Consider the following 25,752-nt stretch of genomic DNA (forward strand, 5'->3'; position numbering starts at 1 on the left):
GCGTGAAGGTAATCATGTGTAGATATGGTTTTATTAATCTCACATGTAATTTAAATATAACATACACTGTCTGTAGTGGTGTTCTATTATTATGGCGTATAATAAAATGTGTTGCCCTGTGGGGGGGAAATGGGTTTATCAATTAATTGAATCTGTGTTAATATTTTGGAGGTTTTCTTTATTGAGTGAACTGAACCAACGGTATCCAGCAGCCGTGTCCAGTCCACAGACTGTGAGGTTGAGTCAGTGTGTGTGTGAGTGTGTGTGTGTGTGTGTGTGTGTGTGTGAGGGGCGCGGCCTCCCTGTGGCTGCTGCAGCCGGAGCACGCAGCGCTTCATCCATCCACACTCAGCGGCGGAGATGGCGGACCCTGCGCAGTGTTCTATCAAGGTGGTGTGTCGCTTCAGGCCGCTCAACAGCTCGGAGGTGGCCCGGGGAGACAAGTACATCCCCAAGTTTGTGGGGGATGACTGCGTGCATATCTTGGTGAGTGTGGGGCACCTTATCTCGCAGAGGAAGAACCGGACTGTGCTTGTTCCACTTTTCTGATGTAACTCACGCTCACCGATTATTATCAATACTTTTCTAACTATCATTCAACGTATGTGACTTTAACAACAATAACCAAGATAAATACGATTGAACAAGTTTTCTTACCATCAGGAATCACTTGGTGCCATCACTCACCACTAAAGTGCCGAGTGATGGCACAATCAGTTCTTCTCCTAGGTTCGTTTAATTTGCTTTAATATGAATCCACAATACATTGTTTTGTAGACAAACTTCTGCTTCTTAATGGAGACTGAGCTCATGCTCATGACATTTTCCACGGGCTTGTTTAAGCGGTGCGTAAAGATGCTCGCCTGGGTTTCTTTTGCGCTTTTACGCACAAACTTCTGGATGTTAGCAGCAGCACCGTGCTCATATAAGCACATCGGTTTTATATTGTGAGACCTGATTCTGTCTCTGAAGCTGTTATTCTTTATATTTGCATGATGTTACTTTATTGCAATCTTGTTAAAATTGTAAAGGAGACTGACAAGTTGAGCCTGCGCCTCCCTTACAATTGAATCAACACCTACACTTGTGCATCTATACTGTTGCATTAGAAAGTTTGAATAATATCAGCATATTTCAGCTAATTTCGTATCAATATACTTTTTCCTGCAACAAAGAAGTCGATTAACAAAACACCCATGTGTGATACATCACCCATTATACATAAAGTGGCAGCCCCGGAATTAAATCTAAAAATAGACTCGGTGCTAATACAGAGATGTGAAAAACACTGGGGAAGACGAATCGGCCTAGTTTATCCAGGCTTTTCAAGACCCCCTCTCATTTTGAGGCTCTGCCTAGTACCACTTAGTTCCATCAGAGAAACATCTACTGCTTGGAACAGAGCAGAGACTTCGGGAACTAGTTGCAGCAAAATCGTCAGCGGGCCTTCAACCAGGACGACAGGGCAGCCTCTCCAGAGAACTGGTAAGTGTTTCTCCGCAGGACACACAAGCTTTTTCAGAATTTCTTATATCTAGAATAGGATACTTCCCTTATGAAAATCTTCTTCACGCAACTTCTTCAAAAAACTGCATGTCATTAACAGCCTAAAAATGAGATTGATATAAGATTTATTTTGCTGTTTTACATTATAATGATTCGTCCGGTTTGTTTTTAGTAGTTTAGGTTTATAATGCTGTCGTGTGCTTATTGTGTGTCTGATACGCACAGTAAGGGAAGTGGACTTTTTGTTTCGCTGTGTGTCTGTAACACAAGTAAGGCAGATGGATATGAGTGGAGTTGCTGTTCATTGCTCTAACTATTCTAGCTGGAAAATTACTAATTACTTTTGTGGCCATTAAGTGAAGTGCAGATAGAACCATTTTGATGGATGAAGTAACTAGGGTTACTAAGGGTTAAGTGCGGAGATCTATGCCTATCCATGCCAGGCTATCATTTGACATGAGTTGTTTGTCTTTGTTTGTTTGCAAAAACACAAGATTTGTAAAATATAATGTTATTATTGGGTTTCTAGCTTTTCTCATTGCATGATATGATATGCATTCGTGTGATATGGTGGTGTTAGCTATAGCTAGCCTGCTTTATCTTATCAGTGTTTATCTTGGCTTCACGGAGAGGCTCAGCAATGTCAATATATATACACATATGTAATAGTATTTTTAACTATGTATCATGTAACAAGAACAGATTAACTATGTGAATATGTATAAAAGGTGTGTATATATCCAAAGTTTGTTTCAACCTAATCCGTGTAAATGTATGTCTTTTAGTCATCTTGACAAGAGGCTGATGAACAAGATCCGAACCAGTCCAGATGGAGTCCTGCACACCCTGAAAAAAGCCCTGCGCTCTTAAAAACTAAACAAGGAAATGAAAATGTCATGAAGGAGCAGCAGCAAACAGCAGAGTTCGGTAGAGACCACTAGCAGCAAGCGCTAGTGGTCAGAAACAACAAGAGATGGACAGAAAACTAAAAGAAGAGGAGCAAGTTGGGTTAGGGTTAGGTTGGCTCCTTTGGAGAAACTCCCTGGCCCCTCCAGAGTGGAAGAGGAAGACCACTGGGAGAAGGACCTCTGATGGCTTTAGAGAGCCGGTGGATTGAGAAACAGGACGATGGCTCCTGTGCTGAAAACTCTCCAGGAGTATCAAACAGGAAGGTGATACATTTTCAAGATGACCTGATCACCACAATGTGACTGTAAGGAAGGTTTCTGCTTGACAGTTGACCCAAAATGAGGGAGAAGGAGAGATAATCCAGAGCGAGGCAGAGGAGGTAACCAAACTGCAGAAAAGAGAACAAGGAAGAGAAGGAGGAGAAAGACAGTGAGGCAAGATGAGAGGAAGGAGTGTGAGAAAAAGAGAAATTAAAAAGAAGAGGTAAGAGGAGGAGAGAGATGGGAGGAGAGGAGGTGATGAGAGGAGAAACACCTTCTCTTCCCTCTTAACCAGAGGGGATGTTGGAGGACTACCTCCCCCCAGTTATACTTAAACCCAACGCAAGTTTCCAATAATAAGATTTGTACTTCAAGAATGAGTTATTTCAGTCCCAATGGTTTGACGAGGATGGAAATGATCAGATTTTGGACTTTTAATTCTCAACCATTTTTCCTCTCAGATGTTTTTGTGGGTCCAGGTCCGTTTATTTAAAGAGCATAATGGAACGTGTTCAAAAGCCCTTTTCCTGGTAATTATTATGACTGTAGCTCCAGATTAGATGAAAAATATCACTGCTGGCAAATTATAACCCCTGATGTTTGTGACCGTAGATAATGGAACGGATGAATAGCTGCTTTGTTTGCAGAGACTGACTCCAAGTCATAGGCCTACTGATAATCAGTCGCTTCACGTGGAGTAATGATGTAGCGCTGCTCTGTTCTGTCAGTGCAGATCCTATTTGAGACGCCATTTGATCAGCTGTCCTGTATATGTTTTTACCTTCACTAAAAGCAATAATGGGAACATTGAGAGCGTCTTCTAATGAACATCTGTGCAGAAAATATCATATTAGCAGCTTTCATTTTTCATGTTCATGTTTTCCCTCAAACTGAAATTTAGCAAGAAAGATACATTTTAAAGACGTATTCCAATAACCACAAAGGATGATTTCAATAAGAGTTCATATGAAACACAATACACATATGACAATTACAAATATTAACAGGGTTACACAAGGGTTAATTTCACATCAGAATGAGTAGGTAAAACATTTTAGAGATAGTTTAACTTGCATATATTCATTTTTAAGTGTTAAATCAGAACTTTTTGGGTTTCCCATATTAATATGAAAATGTATGCAGATCGTGTATCCAATACAAACACCTCTCTCTCGACAGATAATTATTTAGCCTATGAAGCTTTATGTGTTCATTTGATTAGGTTTCCCCATAAATCTATTAACTCAAGGCCTGACTGACAGCTTTTTCCAGAGCTTTCTCTGAGGTTTGCTTAGTTTTTATGGAGATTGTTTCAGTATCACAATTATTCACATTGAAATCTACTGTTTCCAAAAGTCAAGTGACTTACACTCTGTACTCATCTGTTTGACAATTCTGTTATTCAGTTGAAATAAAGTTAAGTAACATTAGTTGAATCACATCCAGACCCACAACCACAGGGACAGAGAGCTCAGAGGTTGGTGCGGAAAATCTCTATGGTTTTTCTTCTCTTCAGTATAAATATTGGGCAGATCTCTTTGTTACCATCACATAGTTATTATGAATTATTACATATTGTTGCACATAAACAGATACTGACCTCGATGCACAAGCCTGTGAGTGCTTGTTTGTAGGGATTACCCATGGCCCTACACGCTGTAATAATTGAGATATCTCAGGTCAGTGCCAAGACGGACTGAATAAAGTGTGTCACACCAACAGTGACCTGTAGACTGCTGCTCCTGAGTTAATGGTATCAACTCTATCGACGACAGGTAATAGGTGCTAAATGAGTAAAAGTTTTTTATTTCTATCTTATACAGTTTAAAAATAAAAAAAATGGAGAGTGCACCCTATGCTCTGTACTTAGTAAGAAAAATTCTTTTGTAGGTTCTTGAATTAGACTCCTTCAGTTCTTGTTTGGTGACTTTTCATCCACCCATCCCTACAACCAACTCCTTCTTGTATGCGATTCTTGGGGGGTCCTACATGCACTGCTCTTTGTGCATTGCAACCCAGAACTTCTATTTTAACTTGGACTTGTTTCCAAAATGAATCTGGCGTATTTTGATGCAAGGTTCTGGCAGAGTTCTTTGGTGAGGATGCAGAGAAGGTTCTCTTCTACCTTGATGCATGTGTAAATTTACAGTGAACAACAAGTCCAGAGCGTTGAAAGTTCCTGAATGTGCTTAACAATGTTAATGTATCACCGCAGAAACTCCAGAGGCTCTCACTCGGAGTTCAGTGTCTGAAAGCAGCTTAGCCCCTAGAAGAGCCTGTGAATATGGACTATAGTGATACAAGTTTGAGTAGTCAGAGTATTTATGAACCTTTGAAATTTGCCTCACTTTCCTTATAGTCAGCAGAGACAACAAGTTAGTTCCGAGGTTCTCTGATAGCTTTTTGCAGTGGCAGGCTCCTCCTCTTTCCTGTGCTTGTGTTCAGTGTCATTGAGGAACAGGAGAGGGAAATATCATCCATTATGAAAGAGTTGAACCTGTTGATCTATTGTGTGTCAGTATAGGAGCGCATGACTCTTTGGTCCCACTGTGATCGGTTGACTCAGTCTTAGTCTTAGTCATCATTATGGCCACGACTTGATCATAAGTGCAGTTTCTTATAACTATCGCCCTCTAGGTTTGGGTCACATAGGAGATAAGAAATCCAAATCAGATGGATTGTCTCCTCTACCAATTGGTTATATAAATCTATTCTCAGATCTGATCTACTCAGGACCCTTGTTACACTGGAAAGGAAACAACGTCACCAATTCTGTGTCAAGATCTAAGGAAATTCAATAAAAAGTGTTCTCACGTTGTATTAACAGTGAACACATTGACTTGTTTGTTCCAGCAGCAGACAAACCATTTGCTGTGTATGTTATCATGTCAGCTGACTTCATCTGTGTTGCTTTGATTTGCATGATTTTTTCTAAGTGTGAGATTCATATGTAGATCGGAAGCTCGCTGATTTGTACTCTTGTTTGTTTCCACTTAGATTGTCATGTGTTTGCTCTGTTTAAAAGTCCGTCACTAACAGGTGCAAAGTCTGCTGACGTGTGTCCTGAACAGTGTTGTTTCGGTCTCAGGCGGCTGAGATCCTGCTCAAACATGTGATCGGGGTCCAAAGAAAAGTTTAAACGGCTGAAACGTGTGTTTGATTCAAACAGTGGGTTATTTGGTTTTGCAGCTTTCAATACAATAAATTCTCCACGAATGAGGCCCGTGTTTCTTGTACAGCTGCTATTGAGTCGTATTTCATCCTGGTAAATTAATTGTTTGAACTAGCACAGTTATTCACTGCTTTCACACCAAATCTATTACATACTGAAAGGTTTAGGGCCCAAATATATTTCCAATCTCCTGTTTCATTTTGAACCATCCAGACCCCTAAGGTCGCCTGGAGCACGTCTGCTTTCTGTGCCCGGAGTCAAATCCAAACCTGGAGAAGCATCAGTTTGCTTGCTTCACATTTGAGGAACAAGCTCCCACCTACAAGTCTGCTGCAAATCTTAGTGCTTTTCAATCAATGCTGAGAACTTTCCTGTTTGCCAGTTCCTTGTCTTTAAAGAATGAATTACTCCTTTCTTACACTGCACAGTTGTTTTTGCACTGTTTTATTTCTCATTTCATTTATTTATTCTGTACTTAGCTCATTTAAGTTCTTTGTAAATGCTTTTTTTGTGTTGTCTTTGAAATGCCTTTTTGTTGAAATGTGCTTTACCATGGAGGAGGTCTCAGGGTTTCCATCATTGCAAACTGACATTGTGCAGTCAGAATATTTTTCCTTTGCAGTTTATTAATCTGTGTAACTGAACTGTCACGTGCTGACAACTGTCAAGTAAACAAAAACTGAGTATCCCACCTACGTATTGAATTGATGACAATCAGTGGAGCGTGTGCCTTTTGTTGCATTGCGATAGGGATAATGTTGATGTTGTAAACTGCTGCTTGATGATGCCCCCTCTTCTCCACAGGGTAAACCGTTCTACTTTGATCGTGTGTTCCAGTCCAACACATCTCAGGAACAGTTCTACAATGCTTGGGCTCAGAAGATTGTCAAAGGTAAGGATACACGGTAGACCAAGGGGCTGTGTGGGGTCCAGACCTTCAGACTTTTCGGTTTGGTACAAACCAAAATAACAGGTGTGAAAGGTGAAGACAAACTGAGGTGGTCTCAGTCCAGGTCAGACTGAAGCCTGGTTCAATTCATTTGAAGTGTGAGAACCCTGTTTAGGATATTTTGGACTTTCGGACCAATTGCCGGAAGTATAATAGAAGAAGAAACGTCCTAGCGGCTCACAGGATTTCTTGAAGTCTTTGACTCCAATGACATGTGAACGACAAGGACGTTCATTCGACGCATTTGAACTGGTGAGGAGCAGTGGGCTAGTTTCGTGACGCTGATAGTCAGACCATAATATGACAGTGACAGCAAAGTGAAATGGTTCGTTGATTGTTTCCATTTAAAGGGAAATAGACGCTTAAACACACGGACGAAGCCCCTGGAGGCGATGACAACAGGACAGACAAATGTCGTACAATGGTTTTTAGTCTGCTCCCTAAATTGCGACGTGAAACCCAAAATATCGGATTTTATGTTAAAACATAGTCATAAACCTTGAACCTTTCCCTCCGAATGACCACACCGTATGCACCTGCACCTAGACAGTGGCCCTCTTTTTTTTATTTATTGCATGTTACCCTAGAATGCGCACATGAATGATTTAGAAACTAAATACAACTCTTTTGAACCACACGCCTGCAACTGGAGCTACAACTTTTTCCCGCTGTTCAACTAGCAACAGCAGATTTTTACATGCTTTAAATGCACACAGGACTTGGTTCATACACTTTGATCTTTAAAGTAGAGCCTGTAGCCTCTTACAAACTAACCCTGGAAATCATTATCCTCAGAGCTAAATGAGATATTGCTTTGTCTTGGTGTGCACAGATGTTCTGGATGGATACAACGGGACAATATTTGCCTATGGGCAGACCTCCTCTGGAAAAACACACACCATGGAGGTAATATTACACAGTAAAAGTTCCCACTGTTAGAACATACTGTGTGTGAGATTCTTCACTGTTTTATTTAGACTCTCTTTTTTGTGCAAATTGTCTCCTAAAGGGAAGACTCCATGACACAGATATGATGGGAGTCATTCCCAGAATTGTTCATGACATTTTCAACCACATTTATTCCATGGATCAGAACCTGGAGTTTCATATCAAAGTAGGTTTTATTCCAGATACTTTCAAGTGACAGCGAGTACATGGCATTGAGTGGTCACGACTCATTATGGACCTTTGCTTCACAGGTTTCCTATTTTGAAGTTTATCTTGATAAAATCAAGGACCTGTTGGACCGTATGTAATCTTCCCTCGTGGTCTTTCATCATTGTGATCCTGAAATAAACATGGTTCATTCCGACATATTCTTTACTCTCCTTTTCCTCCACAGCATCAAAGACCAACCTTTCTGTGCATGAGGATAAAAACAGGGTGCCCTATGTCAAGGTGAGACGTGTGGAGATTTCATTTTAAGCAGTATTATTTTTAAGTGCAAAATATTGTCTGTTCCATAATGCCACAGTCACAAGTTAGTCCCAGCTGGTTTGTAATGCATTAGTTATGAATGACATAAGGCAGCTCAGATGAGAACACTGGCACGACTGTGATCTGCAGGATGAGATGAAGGTGCACTGTACTTAACTGAGCCTTCTCACCACAAATGATTGTTTAATGGAATGTAACATTGTTCAATTCAACGATAGGTTTGTTCATGGTTAGATGGAGGAATGAAGAGATGTAAAAAAACAAAATTCCAGCTGATAGAGTGCGTAACACTGTTCTTCTGTAAGGCTGTGTTGCTGCTGGGCAGATTAACACAGCGTTTCCTTGTGATGTTCGTGTGTCCCCAGGGGTGTACTGAGCGTTTTGTGTGCAGTCCCGAAGAGGTCATGGACGCCATAGATGAAGGCAAAAACAGCAGACACGTGGCTGTCACAAGTGAGTTCCTTCACTAAGCGTCCTCAGTGCTGCAACCTCTCATGGGTTCGATCCTGTGGAGTCTCCTGACTGCAGCCAGACTCCCATCGGCCAAAGAGATATCTGTACTCCACACACAACCATAGACCAAGAAAAACCTTTTAGGCATATTTTATAATACACACTACATCATGTCTTATACTCAAGATAAACTGAACCTAATTATTCTCGACTAATTGTTTGTGTGTGTGTGTGTGTGTGTGTGTGTGTGTGTGTGTGTGTGTGTGTGTGTTTGTGTCGGTCTCAGACATGAATGAGCACAGTTCCAGAAGTCACAGCATCTTCCTCATCAACATCAAGCAGGAAAACTCTCTGACTGAGCAGAAAATGACCGGAAAACTGTACCTCGTCGATTTGGCTGGGAGTGAAAAAGTATGAGCTCCTCTCCATCTCTCTCACACACACACATTTACTCACTCCTTCATAGTTTACCTTCTTTCATTCACTCCTCCCCATCATCTTCACTATATAATGTGGCTGCTTGGAGAGTCGTGGCTCTTTGTGGTTGCCCGGTTCGAGCATTATGATGAGAACTCTCCCGTGTGTGTGTGTTTCAAAGGTGGGTAAAACCGGAGCAGAGGGCACGGTGCTGGATGAAGCCAAGATGATCAACAAGTCTCTGTCTTCACTGGGGATCGTCATCTCAGCTCTGGCAGAGGGCTCGGTGAGACAATCAACACGAACTGGGGGGGGGGTTTGGTTTTTGGAGTGGTTGGTTCTGTGCTGCCATCATCAAACGTTTTTAAGGGCCAAGTGTCTTATGTGTATATACATATTCTTCTTAGTTTCAATGAAATATCTTATAAAAACTATGGCTTTTGAAATGTTGCCATGCTGTGACTTTAAGTCATTGACACTAAAATTCAACGTAGATTGTCAATTATTATCTCAGAAACACAATGTGGACCCTGTGTATTTCAATCTACGTCTTCTGTCAGGCCTATATCCCGTATAGAGACAGTAAGATGACCAGAATCCTGCAGGACTCTTTAGGAGGGAACTGTCGGACGACCATGGTCATCTGCTGCTCGCCCTCCTCCTACAACGATGCAGAGACCAAGTCTACCCTGCAGTTTGGACAAAGGTACACATGTTTGTACATCTATCTTAGTAAGGAGACTCAAAACATAAACCCTAAAACCGTAAACCCTTGAACAGCCCTTTAAAATTAGAATCAGAAGGTGAGGACCGGCCAAAATGTCTTCACTTTGCCAAAAATGTTTCCACTCTGTAGGTTGTAAGCCTCCCAAAGATATATGTACAAGTACACTGCCACTTAAATACCCACGCACACAAACTATATGTCAAACCATGGAATACATTGGAGTCAGTATGTAAAGCACCAGGCCTGAAATAATAAATAATAAATAATAATGCACTCGGACAAACAAAAAAAAAACTGCCCACCACTGCAGAGGTTTCCACATGTTAATGCATAAGAAGCCAGAGAGGGATCATGTTTGAGTTGCTGCGCCAGTGAGTCCTGGGGATAGTTCTAACAGTCTCTACACAGGAAGATGGGCCGCTAAGATTTTATAAAGGCTAGCCAGCCCCAGCTTCTCCTCTTTTTATGCTAAGCTAAACGTCTGCTCGCTGTAGCTTCATATTTAATGCACAGGTATGGAACCCTCTCCTTTAACTCCAAAAAGAAAGCCAAAGCATATATTTCCTGAAATGTGAAGAGTGTTCAGTACTAGTCAGTGTGCCTCTAAATAAGAAATGACTTGCAACTTTGGCAGTGTTATCCTATGATAAAGATGGCATTGTGAGGACAAACAAATACTGTGAAACCTCAGCCTGTCACTCGGTCCTGCAGGGGAAACAACAGTAAATGTAGCCGGGTGGTTGGTGGCTGTGTTTTACTCACCTCTCCTTCACCAGGGCAAAGACCATAAAGAACACCGTGTGTCTGAACGTGGAGCTGACCGCAGAGCAGTGGAAGAGCAAGTGGGAGAAAGAGAAGGAGAAGAACAAGACGCTGAAAAACACAGCCAACTGGCTGGAGAACGAGCTCAACCGCTGGAGGAACGGTGAGGACGTGCACTCTGCAACACACACGTGCAGGAATATAATCTCTGTTATCAGTGTGACACACATTTTTAGCCATAGCATATTCTGTCTTCATCCTTTTATACAACCGCTGAGATTTTGGATGTATATTTTAAGAAAAATTGAGGATAATGTGGCCAACTTATTCAGCAGCACATATTTTGTCCTTGGTCAAGCTTTTCCCCTGCAGTGCAATGTTCCATTCAAAGGCAGGAACATGTGTCCTGAGATACAGATTTTTAAATTGAATATAGTGTAGGAGCCTAAATTAAATGAGTCAAACAGATGATCATAACTTTGGTTTATAATGGTTTGGAATAGATCAGATGTTTTCACAGTTGGAGGCAGGCCTCCCCTATAGGGCTTTAAACTAGTGAACTGGAGTGAAAGAATATTCTAACTTAGTTAATACTTATCAAAAGGAGATCATGTAGAATAGCCTTAATATTTGTAATTTGGTGAACGTCCATCTCCAGTGAAAATTAGGTTTGTGATTATATGATAAAAAGACAGAGTGAAATAAGCATTCAAGTATTCACATTAAGTAGTATAGCAGTAGTTACACCTTAACATCGAACTAAACAAATTCCAGTCTGAGAAAAACTGACTCAAACAGCCAGGGCTTTTGATGTCACAAACCTAAAAAAAAACAATCCTGTCAACTTGTGGCCGGAGCTCATTAGATGGAAAAGTTTCCCTATTTGCAGTTGAGCTGTGAGGTTGTGCGGCTACAGTGAGAAATGAGAAAGGAATGTGAAGAGGTACATTTAAGCCATTTTAAGGCTGTGAGGGGACAACCTTTTCGAATAGGTCATTTTGAAGAACAAAGGCGAGTGTAGGACTTTCAAGAGACTTTTTTTTTTACACTTTCCCAGAGTCAGAGAGGAATAAATACCTCAGCCCAGACCTTCTTTGTGTGTTCGGTGTCCTCTAAAGTTATGTCAAACAGCAATATGAGGCTATCTTTGCCCAGTTGTCTACAGCAAGAAATAGCAATTACTATTTCAAAGGCCTAGAGAAATTGAGGGAAACTAAATAAAGCTGGGCGAAGGGGCATCTTTTATCAAGTATCGGAGGTGGGATTCAACGGTCTCAAGAGTTCCAAAACCCCTGGATGAGATGAAAAAAGCTGAAACACCACAAACTCAGTAAAAAAATCGATATTTCATTAGTTAGAGCTGAATCCCACACTGTTTTCTTTTCTTAGGACTGAAAAAGACAAGCTTTATGAAAGAAGTATTTGCTTGGATATTGGCAGTGTAATAGGAATAATGTCGTGGTTGACTTTAGAAAAATAGGCATGGTCATGCCTGTGCTGCTCTATTCAAAGTTTTATTTTTATTTCTATCGACACCTCCGGAGTTGTCACACAAGTTTGAAACAATAACGAGGGGACGAGCAGAGAGGACGGGGACTGATGGTCACCCCTCTGTCTCCCTTTGCAGGAGAGAATGTGCCAGCTGAGGAACAGTTTGATAAAGAGAAGGCCAAGGCAGAGGTCCTGGCCATAGACACCGCCCTCAACAACGATAAGACAGCCACCACGCCCGCCCTCAGCACCCTGCCCGGGGTCACACTCTCCGGGCCGGAGAAAGAGAAGTGTGAGGCCGAAATGGCCAAACTCTACAAACAGCTGGATGACAAGGTGAAGAGGGATCCCCTGAACGGAAGGTGTCTGTATGATATTTGCTCGCACATCTTACCGCCTAACAGAAAGCCTTCGATGCTCATGCTGGTATGTGCACGAGAAGCTTGCACTGCAGTGTTCATGGCTGTTGTGTTGTTCGATTGGTCAGAACAGAACATTGTCATTGATCTCAGGTAAGAGTAACGTCTCTGCCCAACACATCGAGTCCAATATGCTAATACAATCAATACATCCTAGAAACAGTAAATGTGACTGAACCTTAACCCCAGAATAACATCATTATCACAATAATAAATGATGGTATTAATGTATTAGAATATTTTACATGAAATGCAAGGATTCATTTTCTGAAGAAATATATTATGACTACGTGCTTTGATACTCCAGTACATATAAACAGACAATAAAATAAATATTTGTGAATACAATGACAACAATGCATCGATAACCTAAGGTCGGACTTGAGTCATGAATCTCGGGACATCATCTAAAAACAATTTGAAAGAAATTTTACGTTATCACTGCTGAACCGTTTTTTCATTTGAACTTTGATCTGTTGAGCCTTCGATTGACTTGATTTCCGTCCAAAACCTAAAGATCAAAAATAGAAATGCCATGAAGAAGTTGAGCAGTGACCTGGTGCTTAACTTCCAGATACAATTTGACTGAGCATATCTTAGGTGACCTTATTTGAAAGTATTAAGTAGCTTATACTTTTTCAAAGATGTACTTTATTTGAGTAAATTTACAATTCAGTGAGTCTCTACTGAAACCTAAATGGTATTATATTTTAATGCTACTGTACACACAGAGATTTGAATTAAATTATTATTATTTCGGTTCATACCAAACCTACGGTACGTTTGTGTCTTTCTAATACTTAAAAGTAACTGTGTGAAATGAGCATCATCAGTTTAATGCTACAACCTGCGTTAAAATATGGAGAATGATATTTTTTTAAGATGTTTTCTATGGACAATGAATGAACATCAGGAACAAAAAGGATTTCTCTCTTCCCCCTGAATATTCTGCACTGCCCAAAAAAGAAGGTAAATGTGTGCCATGTTATTACTGTAAATACTCAGTACTTATCTTTTTTCTATTGTATTAAACATTTATTAAATCAATATAAACAATTATTGGTATAGATAAATAGTTAACATCCAGTAAAATAAAGAATTTGATGTTATTTTCACTCTAAGCTAAGCCAAGTGTGTGGTCCTTCCGTAGGGTCCTTCTCACGTGTAGTATTTCTTTTGACCAGCAGGTGGCATAAATTTCTACTGTTAAAGATCTGGCTTGCAGTGAAAACCGACGGGTGAATAATAATATGAACGTGTAATACATTTTATTTAAACAGCACCTTTTATACACAAAATTCATCTCAGAATGCTTCACAATAAAATCAAAGACATGAAATGAGATAAATCAATAAGAAGCAGTTTGCAATAAAACAAAGACATAAAACTAGCACCAGGTGTAAAAAGAAATGAAAAATAAAGACCATATGGTGTTCAAACAAAGGATCAAAACACTTAAAAGAAAGATCATAGAAATGGATCCCGTGTTGTTTCTTAAAACTATCAACAGAAGTAGCTTGTCTGTAATGTGGGTAATCCTGGATAAAGTGCGTTGCAGTTGTCCAGACAACAAAGCATAAAAGTGTGAGTCAAAGTGTTGTGTTTCTCTCTCCCTCTCTTCCCGCAGGACGATGAGATTAACCAGCAGTCTCAGTTGATGGAGGAGCTGAACGAGCAGATGTTGGACCAGGAGGAGGTGACACTACACCCCCTTTTCCCCTTTCCCCCTTCCTGTCCCATCCCCTCCCCTCCCACCTCTCCCACTGTGCCTCGGCTCTGCAGACGTTCCTGTTGCCATGAGCCCAGTCTAAAAGCTCCTAGCAGACCATTAGTCGCCCTGCAGGAGAGGTCACACTGTAGCTCCCCCTTAGCGAGCAGAGCAACCTGCAGCACATTGAGCACGAGTGGTTCTTTAGCTGTGCAGAAATGTATTCAGTGGAGTCCGTTATCATGAATTTTAGACTCGAAGACATTAAACCAAACATAACTGAATATCGTCTCCTCTCCTTGTCCGCCCCCGCAGCTCTTAAATGCCTCCCGACGCGACCACGACATCCTGCAGACGGAGCTAAACCGGCTGCTGGCGGAGAACGAAACCTCAAAGGAGGAGGTGAAGGAGGTGCTGCAGGCCTTAGAGGAGCTGGCCCTCAACTATGACCAGAAGAGTCAGGAAGTCGAGGACAAATCACTAGAGTTTGAGGCCCTCAGTGAGGAGCTGAACCAGAAATCGGTACTTTTGAACTCATCTGAGACCATGAAAAACGATAATCACACATATTGTCACTTTGTAAGGTGCGCGTTTCTGTTACCACCCTCCTCCAGAACTCCCTGACCTCCATCGACTCTGAGCTGCAGAAGCTGAAGGAGATGACCAACCATCAGAAGAAGAGGGTCACTGAGATGATGTCGTCGTTGCTCAAAGACCTGGCTGAGATCGGCAACGCTGTGGGATGCAACGACATTAAGGTTTCTTGTCTTTGCCACGACCCACAGTCCTGTTATACTCAGTGGCCTGTTTTAAACCAAAGTTTCACACTAATCTCACTGACAGATACCAGCTTATTTGCCAGAGTAGTTAAATCATCCACTGCCTCTATTAGAGTCCAGTTTATTGTCTTAGTCTACACCGTGATCTAGGTAAACATTTACCATCCTTAAGTCTGTTTGTTTTTCGATCTGAATATATACATGTACAGTATATATATAAGATGGTGTATGAAAATGAAATCCAAGACTCTGGTAAATCCAGAACTCTGGTAAATTGTGTGGGGCCTTTTTCTGACAGTTTACAGACTCAATCAATTAAAGTCGAAGAATCCTCAGACTAATTAAAAGCTGTTGCCAAACCGGCCAGTTCTCAGCAAAGCAGGGCAGACATCAAATATTCAAATGTTCCTTTTACCTGCAGTGACACTGAACAAAAACACATGTGGAGCAGATAAATGGAGCAGAACTGCTGGCGCCTAACAACTGTGTTTTCTGACCCCTCAGCAACAAGAGAGCAATGGCCACATCGATGAAGAGTTCACTATGGTGCGTCTCTACATCAGCAAGATGAAGTCCGAGGTGAAGATGATGGCGAAGCGCAGAAAACTGCTGGAGAGCTCCCAGGCCGAGAGTACCCAGAAGAGGGACGAGACGGAGCTGGAGCTGACGTCCTGCCAGCTCCGCATCTCCCAGGTAACTGCTGCCCACTGCTGCCTCTGCCATCATGGATACTGTCACCATGGAGACAAACGTGGCAGCTCACTAAAGTGCCAGACCATTGGTTATCAATGAAACAGCAGCTTAACAAGATGACGGGTCTCTGCAGGTCCAACACGAGTCATTCTGAGTTTAAAAGGAGCTGACACAGAGTTTGTGATGATTTTAAACACACATTCTCTCATCTCTCTCTTTCCCCTGCTGGTGTCCAGTGTGAGGCAAAAATCAAGTCGCTGACCGACTGCCTCCTGAATGTAGAGCACAAGAAAAGACAGCTGGAGGAAACTGTGGACTCTCTCAATGAGGAAATAGTCAGGATCAAAGCTGAAGGTCAGAACAACACACTGTGGTCTATAGCCGGCACATTCACAATTACTGTACCTGGGTATTACTTCATTACATTTTAGAAGTAGATATTGTATATTTTTCCTACATGCTAATCATATGCTATATTAAAATAATATGAGGAATCAGGCACGTGTACAGATACAGCCCAGGCGTTGCTCAAGCAACAACCCTTTGGCCTCTGACAAAATTTAAATCTATATATTTTTTAGATAGCCAATGAATCCTCAATAAAAATACATTTGACTTCTGATTCTGCAAGACCCCACAAGCTCCTGCCCCTCCTTCTTTGACTCATCACAGCCACCACTGTTTGCGCATGTGAATCGAGCTCCCTGCAGAGTGGCTTCACCGCTATCTTTCCCTGACATGATCTCTTTGGTTTCAACCTGGTAATAATATAACAATAAAAGTCTCAACACTGTTTGTCACTGTTGAAAAAATTAAAAGCATCAGACGTGTGATGCATGCCCCGCGGTACTATCTATATACAATATAAACATTTTACATAGATTAAACTATCTATATACAATATATAGATAGTATACATATAGAAATTGTGAATGTAAGATCATTTTCTTTGTGTGAATTAATAAAACTATTAAACATCCTCATGTGGGTCTGGGACTACTGGTAATATTATACTACACCATTACTATTAAGGATTATTAGCGGGGCACCCCTTTTTCAATTAAGCACCTGCCCCTGTGTGTCTGTGTACAGCCCTGTGATGCATTGTTTAACATCTCATTTCGAAAACATATATAGTGTGGTACTAGTACAGCTACTTGCAATATGGGTATTTGATGCAGAATCACCCGGATAGGGCTATGGGTTGTTTTTGGCCTGGACTCCAGTAGGTGAGAACCATTAGTTCAATGTGTAGCAGTGAATCAGTAGCTTGATTTGTATTCATTTTGCATCATGTGTACTTTAACTCAACCCTTACAGTACATCTATTCTATACTTTCAATGGAATACTTTTGCATACTGTTTTTACTGTTCTGATTTAGTTACTTCTTCCACCAGTGCCATGCTATTGCACCAAAGGCCTGGAAACCATCATTAAGATTATGACCGAGCATTCACAGATTTTCTCATGATTTTTGTCTCCTTCCAGAGAAAGTCAACACCATGGAGAAGGAGAACGAGGTTCAGTCTGCCAATGAAGTCAAGGTAGGTCTGAGCTTTCCCTGGTCCGACCCTCATCTGTGGTCATGAGATCGGTTATTTGGGAGTTTGCAGATAGAATCGGCGAAAACGATTTCCCTCTGTGGGGTGACTGAGCACTGCCTTATGGGGTGATGAACCAACCATCAAGAGCAGAGCCGCTGCTCCTTTTACATCGGAAGGAGGCAGTTGAAGCAGTTTGGGCATCGGATCAGGAAGCCTCATGGGCACCTTCTCTGGAGGTTTTCCAGGCATGTCCTACTCGGAGGAGAACATAGAATGGAACCAAAACTCGCTGGAAAGATTTTCACATCCCATCTGCACTGGGAGCACCATGTCGTCCCAGAGGAGGAGCTAAAAAACATTGCTGAGGCTGTATGGAATACCTGCTTTACCAACAGTCCCTGTGACCAGACCTTAGAGGGAAATTAATGAATGGATCAAAAGAAAAATATGATTATAATGTATTTTATAAGTGCCAATTTGAGATTGAGACGAGCTGTCTGGTTGCTTTTCTTCAGGAAGCTGTGGAGAAGCAGATCCAGTCCCACAGAGAGACCCACCAGAGGCAGATCAGCAGCCTGAGAGATGAGCTGGACACCAAGGAGAGAGTCATCACAGAGCTGCAGGAGTAAGACACCACATCACAATATGCGTGCTCCCTAAATGTGAGTAATGGCTCAGTACTGATAGTGTCCCTGCCCTCTGTGCAGTCTGAACCAGAAGATCATGCTGGAGCAGGAGAGGCTGAGAGTGGAGCATGAGAAGCTCAAAGGTGTCGACCAGGAGAAGAGCCGTCAACTGCTAGAACTCACGTAACGGCTCTGCATTTGTTATTTTTTCTTCACAATTCTGCTTACAGCCTGTTTCCAATTACAGTATATACTGTTATGCATTAAATAACATGCATGTTATATCCTCCAGGGCGTTGCAGGACAGACAGGAGCAGGGCAGTCAGGACCTGAAGGGACTAGAGGAGACTGTGGTCAGTTACTGGAATGCTCATTCAGACCTTTATTTTTATCTAAGATTTAGATTTTATGGTATAGAGGCAAGGGAGGTGGTGAACTGATGGTGGTGACATTTAAAAAATGTAATTGCAACTTCTTGATCCAAAACCAATGTTTCATGTTTCTCTGGATAATCCCATTTTTTCAAGTAAGTAAAGTGCAAGGCATTTTTGGGGATTATACCCTTTTCAGTGTGTAATATCCATTTGGGCTTTAAGCAGTTTTCCAGACTAAAGACCACTTCTAAACTGGTTGGAAATATGTGTTCATACTGGAAAAGTGAACTCAGTAAACAGTCGGTACAGAACGTGGAAACACTTTTTTAAGTGTTCTATTGACAGTGCTGCAAAGTCCCAACAGTCCCCTTATGAAATACCATTTACGTCAGACATATCTGGATTTTCATTTGGATTGGAAATACAAACAGTCGTACATATCCCTCATCTAAAACCAAGATCCTTGAATTCCCCTGAGAAATCAGTGTAAATGTTTAAAAATGCTTTTAATACAATACCAGGTTATTCAGCTGACACACAAAGAAACAGGTGAAAACATAACATTTACTGATATACTGTATTAACGTGTTAAGAAGTACATTTTAAAACTATTATAAAATGATCGTTAATACGTTTTAGTCATGGCACTATTAGTGCTGTGAATTAATTGTATCCAGCACCATTGTTTTGGGTTGGAGGGAGAAATCTCAGAAGAGAGTACATCAAAAACCTGCATGGACAAAATTCATTCTTTTCTCTGAGCTGGGTGTCTTTACTGTCACAGGCCCGGGAGCTGCAGACACTTCACAGCCTGAGGAGGCTTTTCGTCCAAGACTTGTCCACCAGAGTCAAAAAGGTAAAATGTCCTCACAGTTTTCCACACCACATTATCATTGCACCCATCCTCCTGATATCTGGTTCTGTGTGAGATTTAATCTGGTCTAATAAAATCACAGGAGTTGTGGTTGCTGAGACCACGGCGTCTACCTGGAAAGAGACACACGGCCCCACATTCTGCTCATGCACTGACTGCACTCAATTTAATTTGCACCATGATGAAATTTTAATGTATCCGGGGAACACAACAGAACGTGGCTGCGATAAGTAGGCCATCTGATTCTTCAAAGGTAGCAGCTGTAAATTAGGGAACCAGGCCGTCGGTGTGGCGCTCGAGTCCCGACCTCAGCCCGGGGCTCGACGAGATAGACAAAGGCAAGGCAGACTTTCCTGGAAGCCGTGGAGGATTCCTGTTCCTGTTCCATTCTGTGGCACTGGATACATCCAAAATCTGATGCCTTTCATCACATTAGACATTCAGGGGGTTCTTTGGATTGGGGATTTCCGGCCTCGTGCTTTTTAGACATCGGATGTTCTTTTAGATGAAAAACATTAAATATTCAGCAATATTTTAACTCCACAAAATTGCCAGGGGAGGTGAAACCAAAATATGTGGAATAATTAATCTGTGCCATCATAACAAAATCGGATATGTTCAAGAAAATGGAATCCCATTAGCGAGAGGATGGTCTCAACCTTGATACACTTCAGCTGAGGTATGCCAAATATTTGCCAAGATTAACTATAGATTTTGAACGACCTTTCCGATCAATGCATTCTTCTGAAAAACATTTACATTTCTTAACTGTTGGTTTATTTTTACACACACAAGTGTAATTTTGTTACTTTAGCATGTGTTAGTTTATTTGGCAAGTTTTTCTTTGAACGGCTTTGCATAGCAAAGGAACACAGTAGGCTATAAATAAATCAAGAGAGGGCAGTATTGACTTTAGGGTTTTTAATATTAATATCTGACCATTTAGCAGCTGCCAAACACACAAAAAATTTGCACATTGTATTTTATCTGATTTCCATGTGAAATGAAATATTTTCTGTTCTACTAGTTTAAAAATGCAGATAATTATATTATTTTGTGCTTGGGCAGAATGCTCGCAATGACTCCGACGAGGCAGAACTCAGCACTGCCCAGAAACAGAAGATCGCTTTCCTGGAGAACAACCTCGAGCAGCTAACCAAAGTTCACAAGCAGGTAAGATAATTCATCCCGTAGAAATACTTTAACCAGCTTCTGAGTCTCAAGTTTTTGTGCGTTCATCCTCTGGTCTCACTCCTTCTGTCATCTGTTTGTGTCTCTGTAGCTGGTGCGGGAAAATGCCGACCTTCGTTGTGAGATCCCTAAGATGGAGAAGCGCCTGCGAGCCACCGCTGAACGGGTGAAACCCCTGGAGACCGCCCTAAAGGAGGCCAAAGAGAATGCAGCCCGCGAACGAAAGAACTACCAGCAGGAAATGGAGCGCATCAAGGACACTGTCAAGCCCAAAAACATGGGCAGGAGAGCCTCGATCGGTTGGTGGACACACATACACACAGAAGACATCACATTTTTTACAAAACACACTCTGACGTTCAAATAAATGTGGTGTTTTTCATAAAAAAATGTCTCTAACATGTAAGGTTTGCCGGCATACTAAATTTAGCTTTGTTATCTGGAATGTTGGGACATACCTTTTAAGAGTTAACGGTATATTTTGTTTTAAGCCTTCAGACAAGCAATTTTTGGTTAAATAGTTGGACATGTTGGCAATTATACTTATATACTGTTTTGTCACAGTCAGACCTGTCACAGTTTGTGACAGGTCATGAGCAGACCCTTCACCACTTAAATGTCCTGTGTGTACAATTTAGGTGAAAGATTAAATAATCCTTTTGATATTTTCACTAGTGTGTTTCATCTAAATTGTACCAATTTTCGAATTTACCCTTTAATGGGCCCTTTATATTTCAATATTTTATATTTACATTTGGAGCCGGTCCTCTCCACGGAGGCCCCCTTGTTTTTTACAGTAGCACAAAACTGCACAAACCAAACACCTGTTTACCTCATAACAAGCGAAGGCTACCACAGGTTCTATCTCATGTTTGGAAGGGGAGGGATAGGTCTGGGGTATTCAGGTGCAACATGCAACTCCACCACTAGATGTCACTAAATTCTACACACTGAACCTTTTATCTTTGAGTCTCTCTGTTTCCTGACTAAAGTAGATTAACCTCTTCCTGACTAAATATACAGCCCTGAGAGTGGTCGTAGTTTATAATTTTCCTTTTAGTAAGAAGACAAATACAAGCATCTTAAAAAAACCTTGATAAGTGAAAATCGAATAAAAACGGTGAACAGCCTTCGACAAGATGGCCACAGCTCAACCTTAGCTTGGCATGTGACCCACATTTCCTTCTCTGTGTACAACCCAGCCAAGCCCATCAGACCAGGCCAGCTGAGTTCTCTCCTGATCACCAGCGCCAACAGGTCCAACCTCATCCAGAACAACCAGCCCTCCGGCATCAGAGAAGACAGTAACAACAGGCGAGCGAAGAATGCATCATGATCCATGATTACTCAGTCCCATGTTTAAAACAGCTGATAGATAAGATATTCAACTTTTTTGTCCTTCTGTTTTCCTCTACAGCTGATGAGGACGCTGATCGACCCCCCCTCCCCAACAACATGAAGCCAAAGACCACAACACTGATCTTCCACCTGGAATCACTGCACTATTCTTCCAAAATCAAAGTGCATGTATATAGTGTACACTGATTTACATATGACCTGTCCTTTATAGTTAACCTTTGATTGAACAAACACTATTCTTACAGAAGACACTATCATACTGTACAGTAGAGAGAGAGAGAGAGAGAGGACTGTTCCTATTCTCTTACCTCTCTTTTCCCTTGGATACTTTCCATTTTTTATCAGATTGTGAACTTGGTGACTGGGACAAAAATAGTTGCAGATACTTAAAAAAAACATCTCTCTTAGTGACACTGTTCTGCTTATGAATCGTTGTTTTATGCAGATGATTGAAATGGTCGGTTTCATGCACTGATTAATGTGTTTACCACATTCTGGTTTCTGTCAGATGAATAGGAGCTGAGGGAGACAGTACACCTGTGAACCTTTTCAGAATTCTCTGCCTTCTCTCTGCCTTCTCACTGCTTTCCTTTGTTTGCAACAGTTTCAAAAAGCCACTTACTCATCAGCTTCCCAATTATTATTCATCACTGGAACCCTTACGTCTTTTGCTCAAGGCGAGAGAGGCACAGGGTTTAGTTATATACAAGTGCTATTTATGCCTGAAGGCTGCAGGCAAAGGGTTAGAGGTTTATTTTGTTTGGTAAAGCATGAATTATGATTTAGAAGAAGAGGACGAGTCATTTTCACCTGTAGCATTCACAACTCTATTCGGTATGTCTAAATAACTGTAACCATGTGCAAAGGCATCCTGTTAATCTATAGGATTTAAAGTCACAGTAAACATTTCACATGACTGAAAATTCTTTAACGTTTTTGTTCTTCAAAATAAAGGCAGTTGTAGATGTTTTGGTGAAATCATGGTTACAACCGCACTTGTATGTTCCACATACTCCCAGCAGACCAATGGTAACTGTGCTATGGGCCTTAGGTTGTTTTTATTTCAGAACTAATAAATAGAAAATTTAAAGCTGATTGTGGTGCACTTTTTTTTCTAATCATGTAAGCATATGAGTAAGTTTGTTGGTTGTTTGTTTGCAGGGTAACGGAGAAAGAGATTACCATGAAACTTGGTGGGAGGATGTTGTCAGTTTCAAGAAAGAGCCCATTCAATTACACAAGCGTGTGAGATGCTCCACAAAATACACTTGGCTGTCTCTTTCGTGGTGTGTCAACTTGCTGTCCCATCAGAGACTGAGCTAAATAGCTTGTTAGCTGATAGTTAAAGACGGCTGAATTTACCAATAGTGCTCAAGCTAGTTAGCTTGGAGAGCTCTCGTGACTATAGACCTTCTTCACAGCAGACATTACGACTTTTAATGATAGTAAAAGCCCCAGCTACTGCCCTAACAATGACTTTGCTCTGTCTAAGTGTCCCAGTAAACCATGACAGCACCAGGACAATGAAAATGTCCTCCGTGAAAACAGGCCCATTGTGTCTGGTGAGGACTAGCATGTTCCAGGCTGGCTCGCAGATAAAGGAGTTCAGAGACTGGGAGGAGTCTCCATCAATATACAAACAAACACAGTATGTAGATAGCAGGTACTGTATATAGCAAATACATGTCATCACCTCTTTCAAGTAAGTTGCGTTTCCCCCCCTGTCTATTTGTTTGTTGGATTGAGAGGAAGTTTACACAAAAACAACACAATGGATTACCATGAAACTTGGTGGAAGGATGTGGTGTGGGTGCTGATACAGATCAGGAGGCGAATCCAGAAATTACTTTCTTTAACATAGTGAGATGTGTTTGTTGATTTCCCAGAGAGTAATGCACGGATCTGGATTTAAAAAGTCAGACATATTTAGGGGACTGATTTTTATATATAATGAATGTCTGCAATCTGGTGCAGATCCAAATAAAAATCTGTGTCCATTGAATTTGAATGTGGTTTCATAAGGGGACTGTCGGGACGTGGCAGAGGTATGTGCTCTACTGAATGACCTTCTAGTTTAAATGTTGTTAACAGGTGGATATTTGTTAAATGTATTAGAAAATAAATACAAAAAGCTTCAAACTACCATTTCAATTTAAAGCTGCCATTTGTTAATAAGCGGATCAGCTCCCACTGATTTCCCATCATGACCTGATGAAAAGCTGTGTGTGTGGTTTCATCATTTGAATTATCTTTCCAACATATGTCAAAACATGCACACGACGTGTCCAGACTTAATGAAGGCCACTCTCCTGTTAGTCACTTCCCTCCTCACACCAGCAGGACGCGCTTTTACGCACACACCCTGTGCCAACGCAGGATGAAGAAGTGATCAGATCCGATTGTTGAGTTGTCTTGCTGTTCATGCATTATTCTGAAATAATGTAAACTCACGATCTGACTGCCCGAGGCTTCAGGTCATGTGCTCCCGTCTAGTCTACGGAGTCTGCGCCGGCGAAGACGCGCCGCTGTGTTCCTGGATCATCCGAGCACTAAATCATTCATGATGCTGCTGGATGCTGAACCCCCTGTTATGATTTCCCAAAGAGGAGCTCGTCGGGGGGGGGGGGCCACCCCTGCATGTTTACCCTACAGAGCCCAATTATGTTGTGCGGCTTTACCAGACGAGCACAACAATCCCGCCGAATAATGGGAAATAATGTCTCTCAAATAATCAAGGGGACCTACAAAAAAAGAAGTGGAATAATTTAGGACTGTCCCAGTTGATGTCTTTGAAAGGACAGTGAGATCAAATGACCACGGGTGTCTGTGGTCCGCGGGGGAAACGCACCGCATAGTGAAGATGTGCACGCGGCTCCGGGCGCCGTCGATCAGCGGGGACAGACTTTAGGTGTGGAGCTGAGAAAGACCGTCTGCACTACTGCGACAACCGGACTGGAAACACACGGACTACCACCGGACTTTAGTCGGGGCGCTCCTTCACAATAAAAGCCCCAAAAGTGTTAGGAGACACATAGAGGCAAAACGGGAAAATATTATGACTGCATGAATTCTAATTCTTGACAAAGCAGCAAAAGGCCACGAATATGGTTCATTAAGAAGTTGCTCGCATTGATAAAATGTTTGAATTAATTCAATCAAAACTGTGCATATCCGCAACTTTGCAGACGTGTCTCTTGTTCATAGTTTTTCCATCTCTTGCATTTAGTCTCTTGTGAATAGGCTTATTTGTTGTTCTATTATATTTAGTACCTTACTGTGTTTTCTAGTACTTTATTGTGTATAATGTACTTAGCGAGTATGTACATTTTATTTTATTACACTCTAATGTGAGCTATTCTAATTCTTCATATCTGTTTTATTGTTACTTCTCTCTATGTTCAATGCCCCCCCCCCTCTCTCTCTCTTTTATTTGCGACAGCCCATTATTTTAGAATAACGCAATATAAAGATGAAATCCTTCCATAGGAATGGGTAGTTCAAACAGGACACAACAAGAAAAGAAATAATAGGATTTCAGAAATGAGATTTTGCATTTGCCAATGAACAAATGGGGAAATCACTGCACACTATTCACACAGCAATAAAGATAATGACAATAATAATAACAACACTACTACTAATAATAATGATGATGATGATGATGATTATAATGAAACATGTAGCTGACAAACAACAGACACACTTTGACCCAAAGAAGTCCATTCAAGCCATGGGGGCTTATACAAAATAATCAAAGTTGAAAGCATATAAGGAAGTGGGATAATTACTTTTTTTTTAAAGACTGATGCTCAATAACTCGATTTTAAAATCAGCCCAAATAAGATTTTTTTTCTTTTCTTAGATGACTTATTGGCATAGTTACACGCTATACTCTGAAAGTTATGACCGGATGTGTGTGGTGTTCCCACACAGGAACTTGACAGCGGAGAGGAGGAGCAGGGTCTGCTGAGGACTGAAGCCCGAGCAGCACGCACTGAAGAGGGCAGTAAAAGTTAGCCCTGTTCGTGTCTCCGGTGGTCACAGGAACCAGCCGCTCGCCGCTGGACTATTTTCAAAGGTCGGTACGGTCCCGTGTGTTTT

At 41.4% G+C, this 25,752-nt stretch overlaps 2 protein-coding genes across 7 annotated transcripts in view; both read left to right on the forward strand.

Annotated features, from left to right (window-relative positions):
• The first annotated feature begins 360 nt into the window (after nucleotides 1-360).
• LOC128426130 (kinesin-1 heavy chain) lies at nucleotides 361-22,712 on the forward strand. Its single transcript, XM_053412999.1, has 26 exons — nucleotides 361-486; nucleotides 6,652-6,739; nucleotides 7,629-7,702; nucleotides 7,806-7,910; nucleotides 7,996-8,044; nucleotides 8,139-8,194; nucleotides 8,599-8,686; nucleotides 8,973-9,097; nucleotides 9,285-9,389; nucleotides 9,664-9,809; nucleotides 10,607-10,755; nucleotides 12,220-12,419; nucleotides 14,130-14,198; nucleotides 14,526-14,732; nucleotides 14,825-14,968; nucleotides 15,494-15,682; nucleotides 15,919-16,036; nucleotides 17,172-17,227; nucleotides 17,743-17,852; nucleotides 17,935-18,036; nucleotides 18,146-18,206; nucleotides 19,012-19,083; nucleotides 20,170-20,274; nucleotides 20,384-20,591; nucleotides 21,495-21,606; nucleotides 21,710-22,712. The coding sequence occupies exons 1-26, from the start codon at nucleotides 361-363 to the stop codon at nucleotides 21,711-21,713; spliced, it is 2,868 nt and encodes a 955-aa protein (XP_053268974.1). The 3' UTR covers nucleotides 21,714-22,712.
• A 2,889-nt stretch (nucleotides 22,713-25,601) lies between these two features.
• The window catches only part of arhgap12b (Rho GTPase activating protein 12b), a 56,736-nt gene continuing 56,585 nt past the window's right edge, over nucleotides 25,602-25,752 (forward strand). For all 6 annotated transcript variants that reach the window (XM_053412743.1, XM_053412745.1, XM_053412746.1 and 3 more), the window contains exon 1: nucleotides 25,602-25,729. The gene's annotated coding sequence lies outside the window, so the exon portion shown is untranslated. The remainder of the gene's footprint in view (nucleotides 25,730-25,752) is intronic.

This window comes from Pleuronectes platessa, chromosome 20, assembly GCF_947347685.1.
Source record: "Pleuronectes platessa chromosome 20, fPlePla1.1, whole genome shotgun sequence".
Classification (NCBI taxonomy): domain Eukaryota; kingdom Metazoa; phylum Chordata; class Actinopteri; order Pleuronectiformes; family Pleuronectidae; genus Pleuronectes; species Pleuronectes platessa.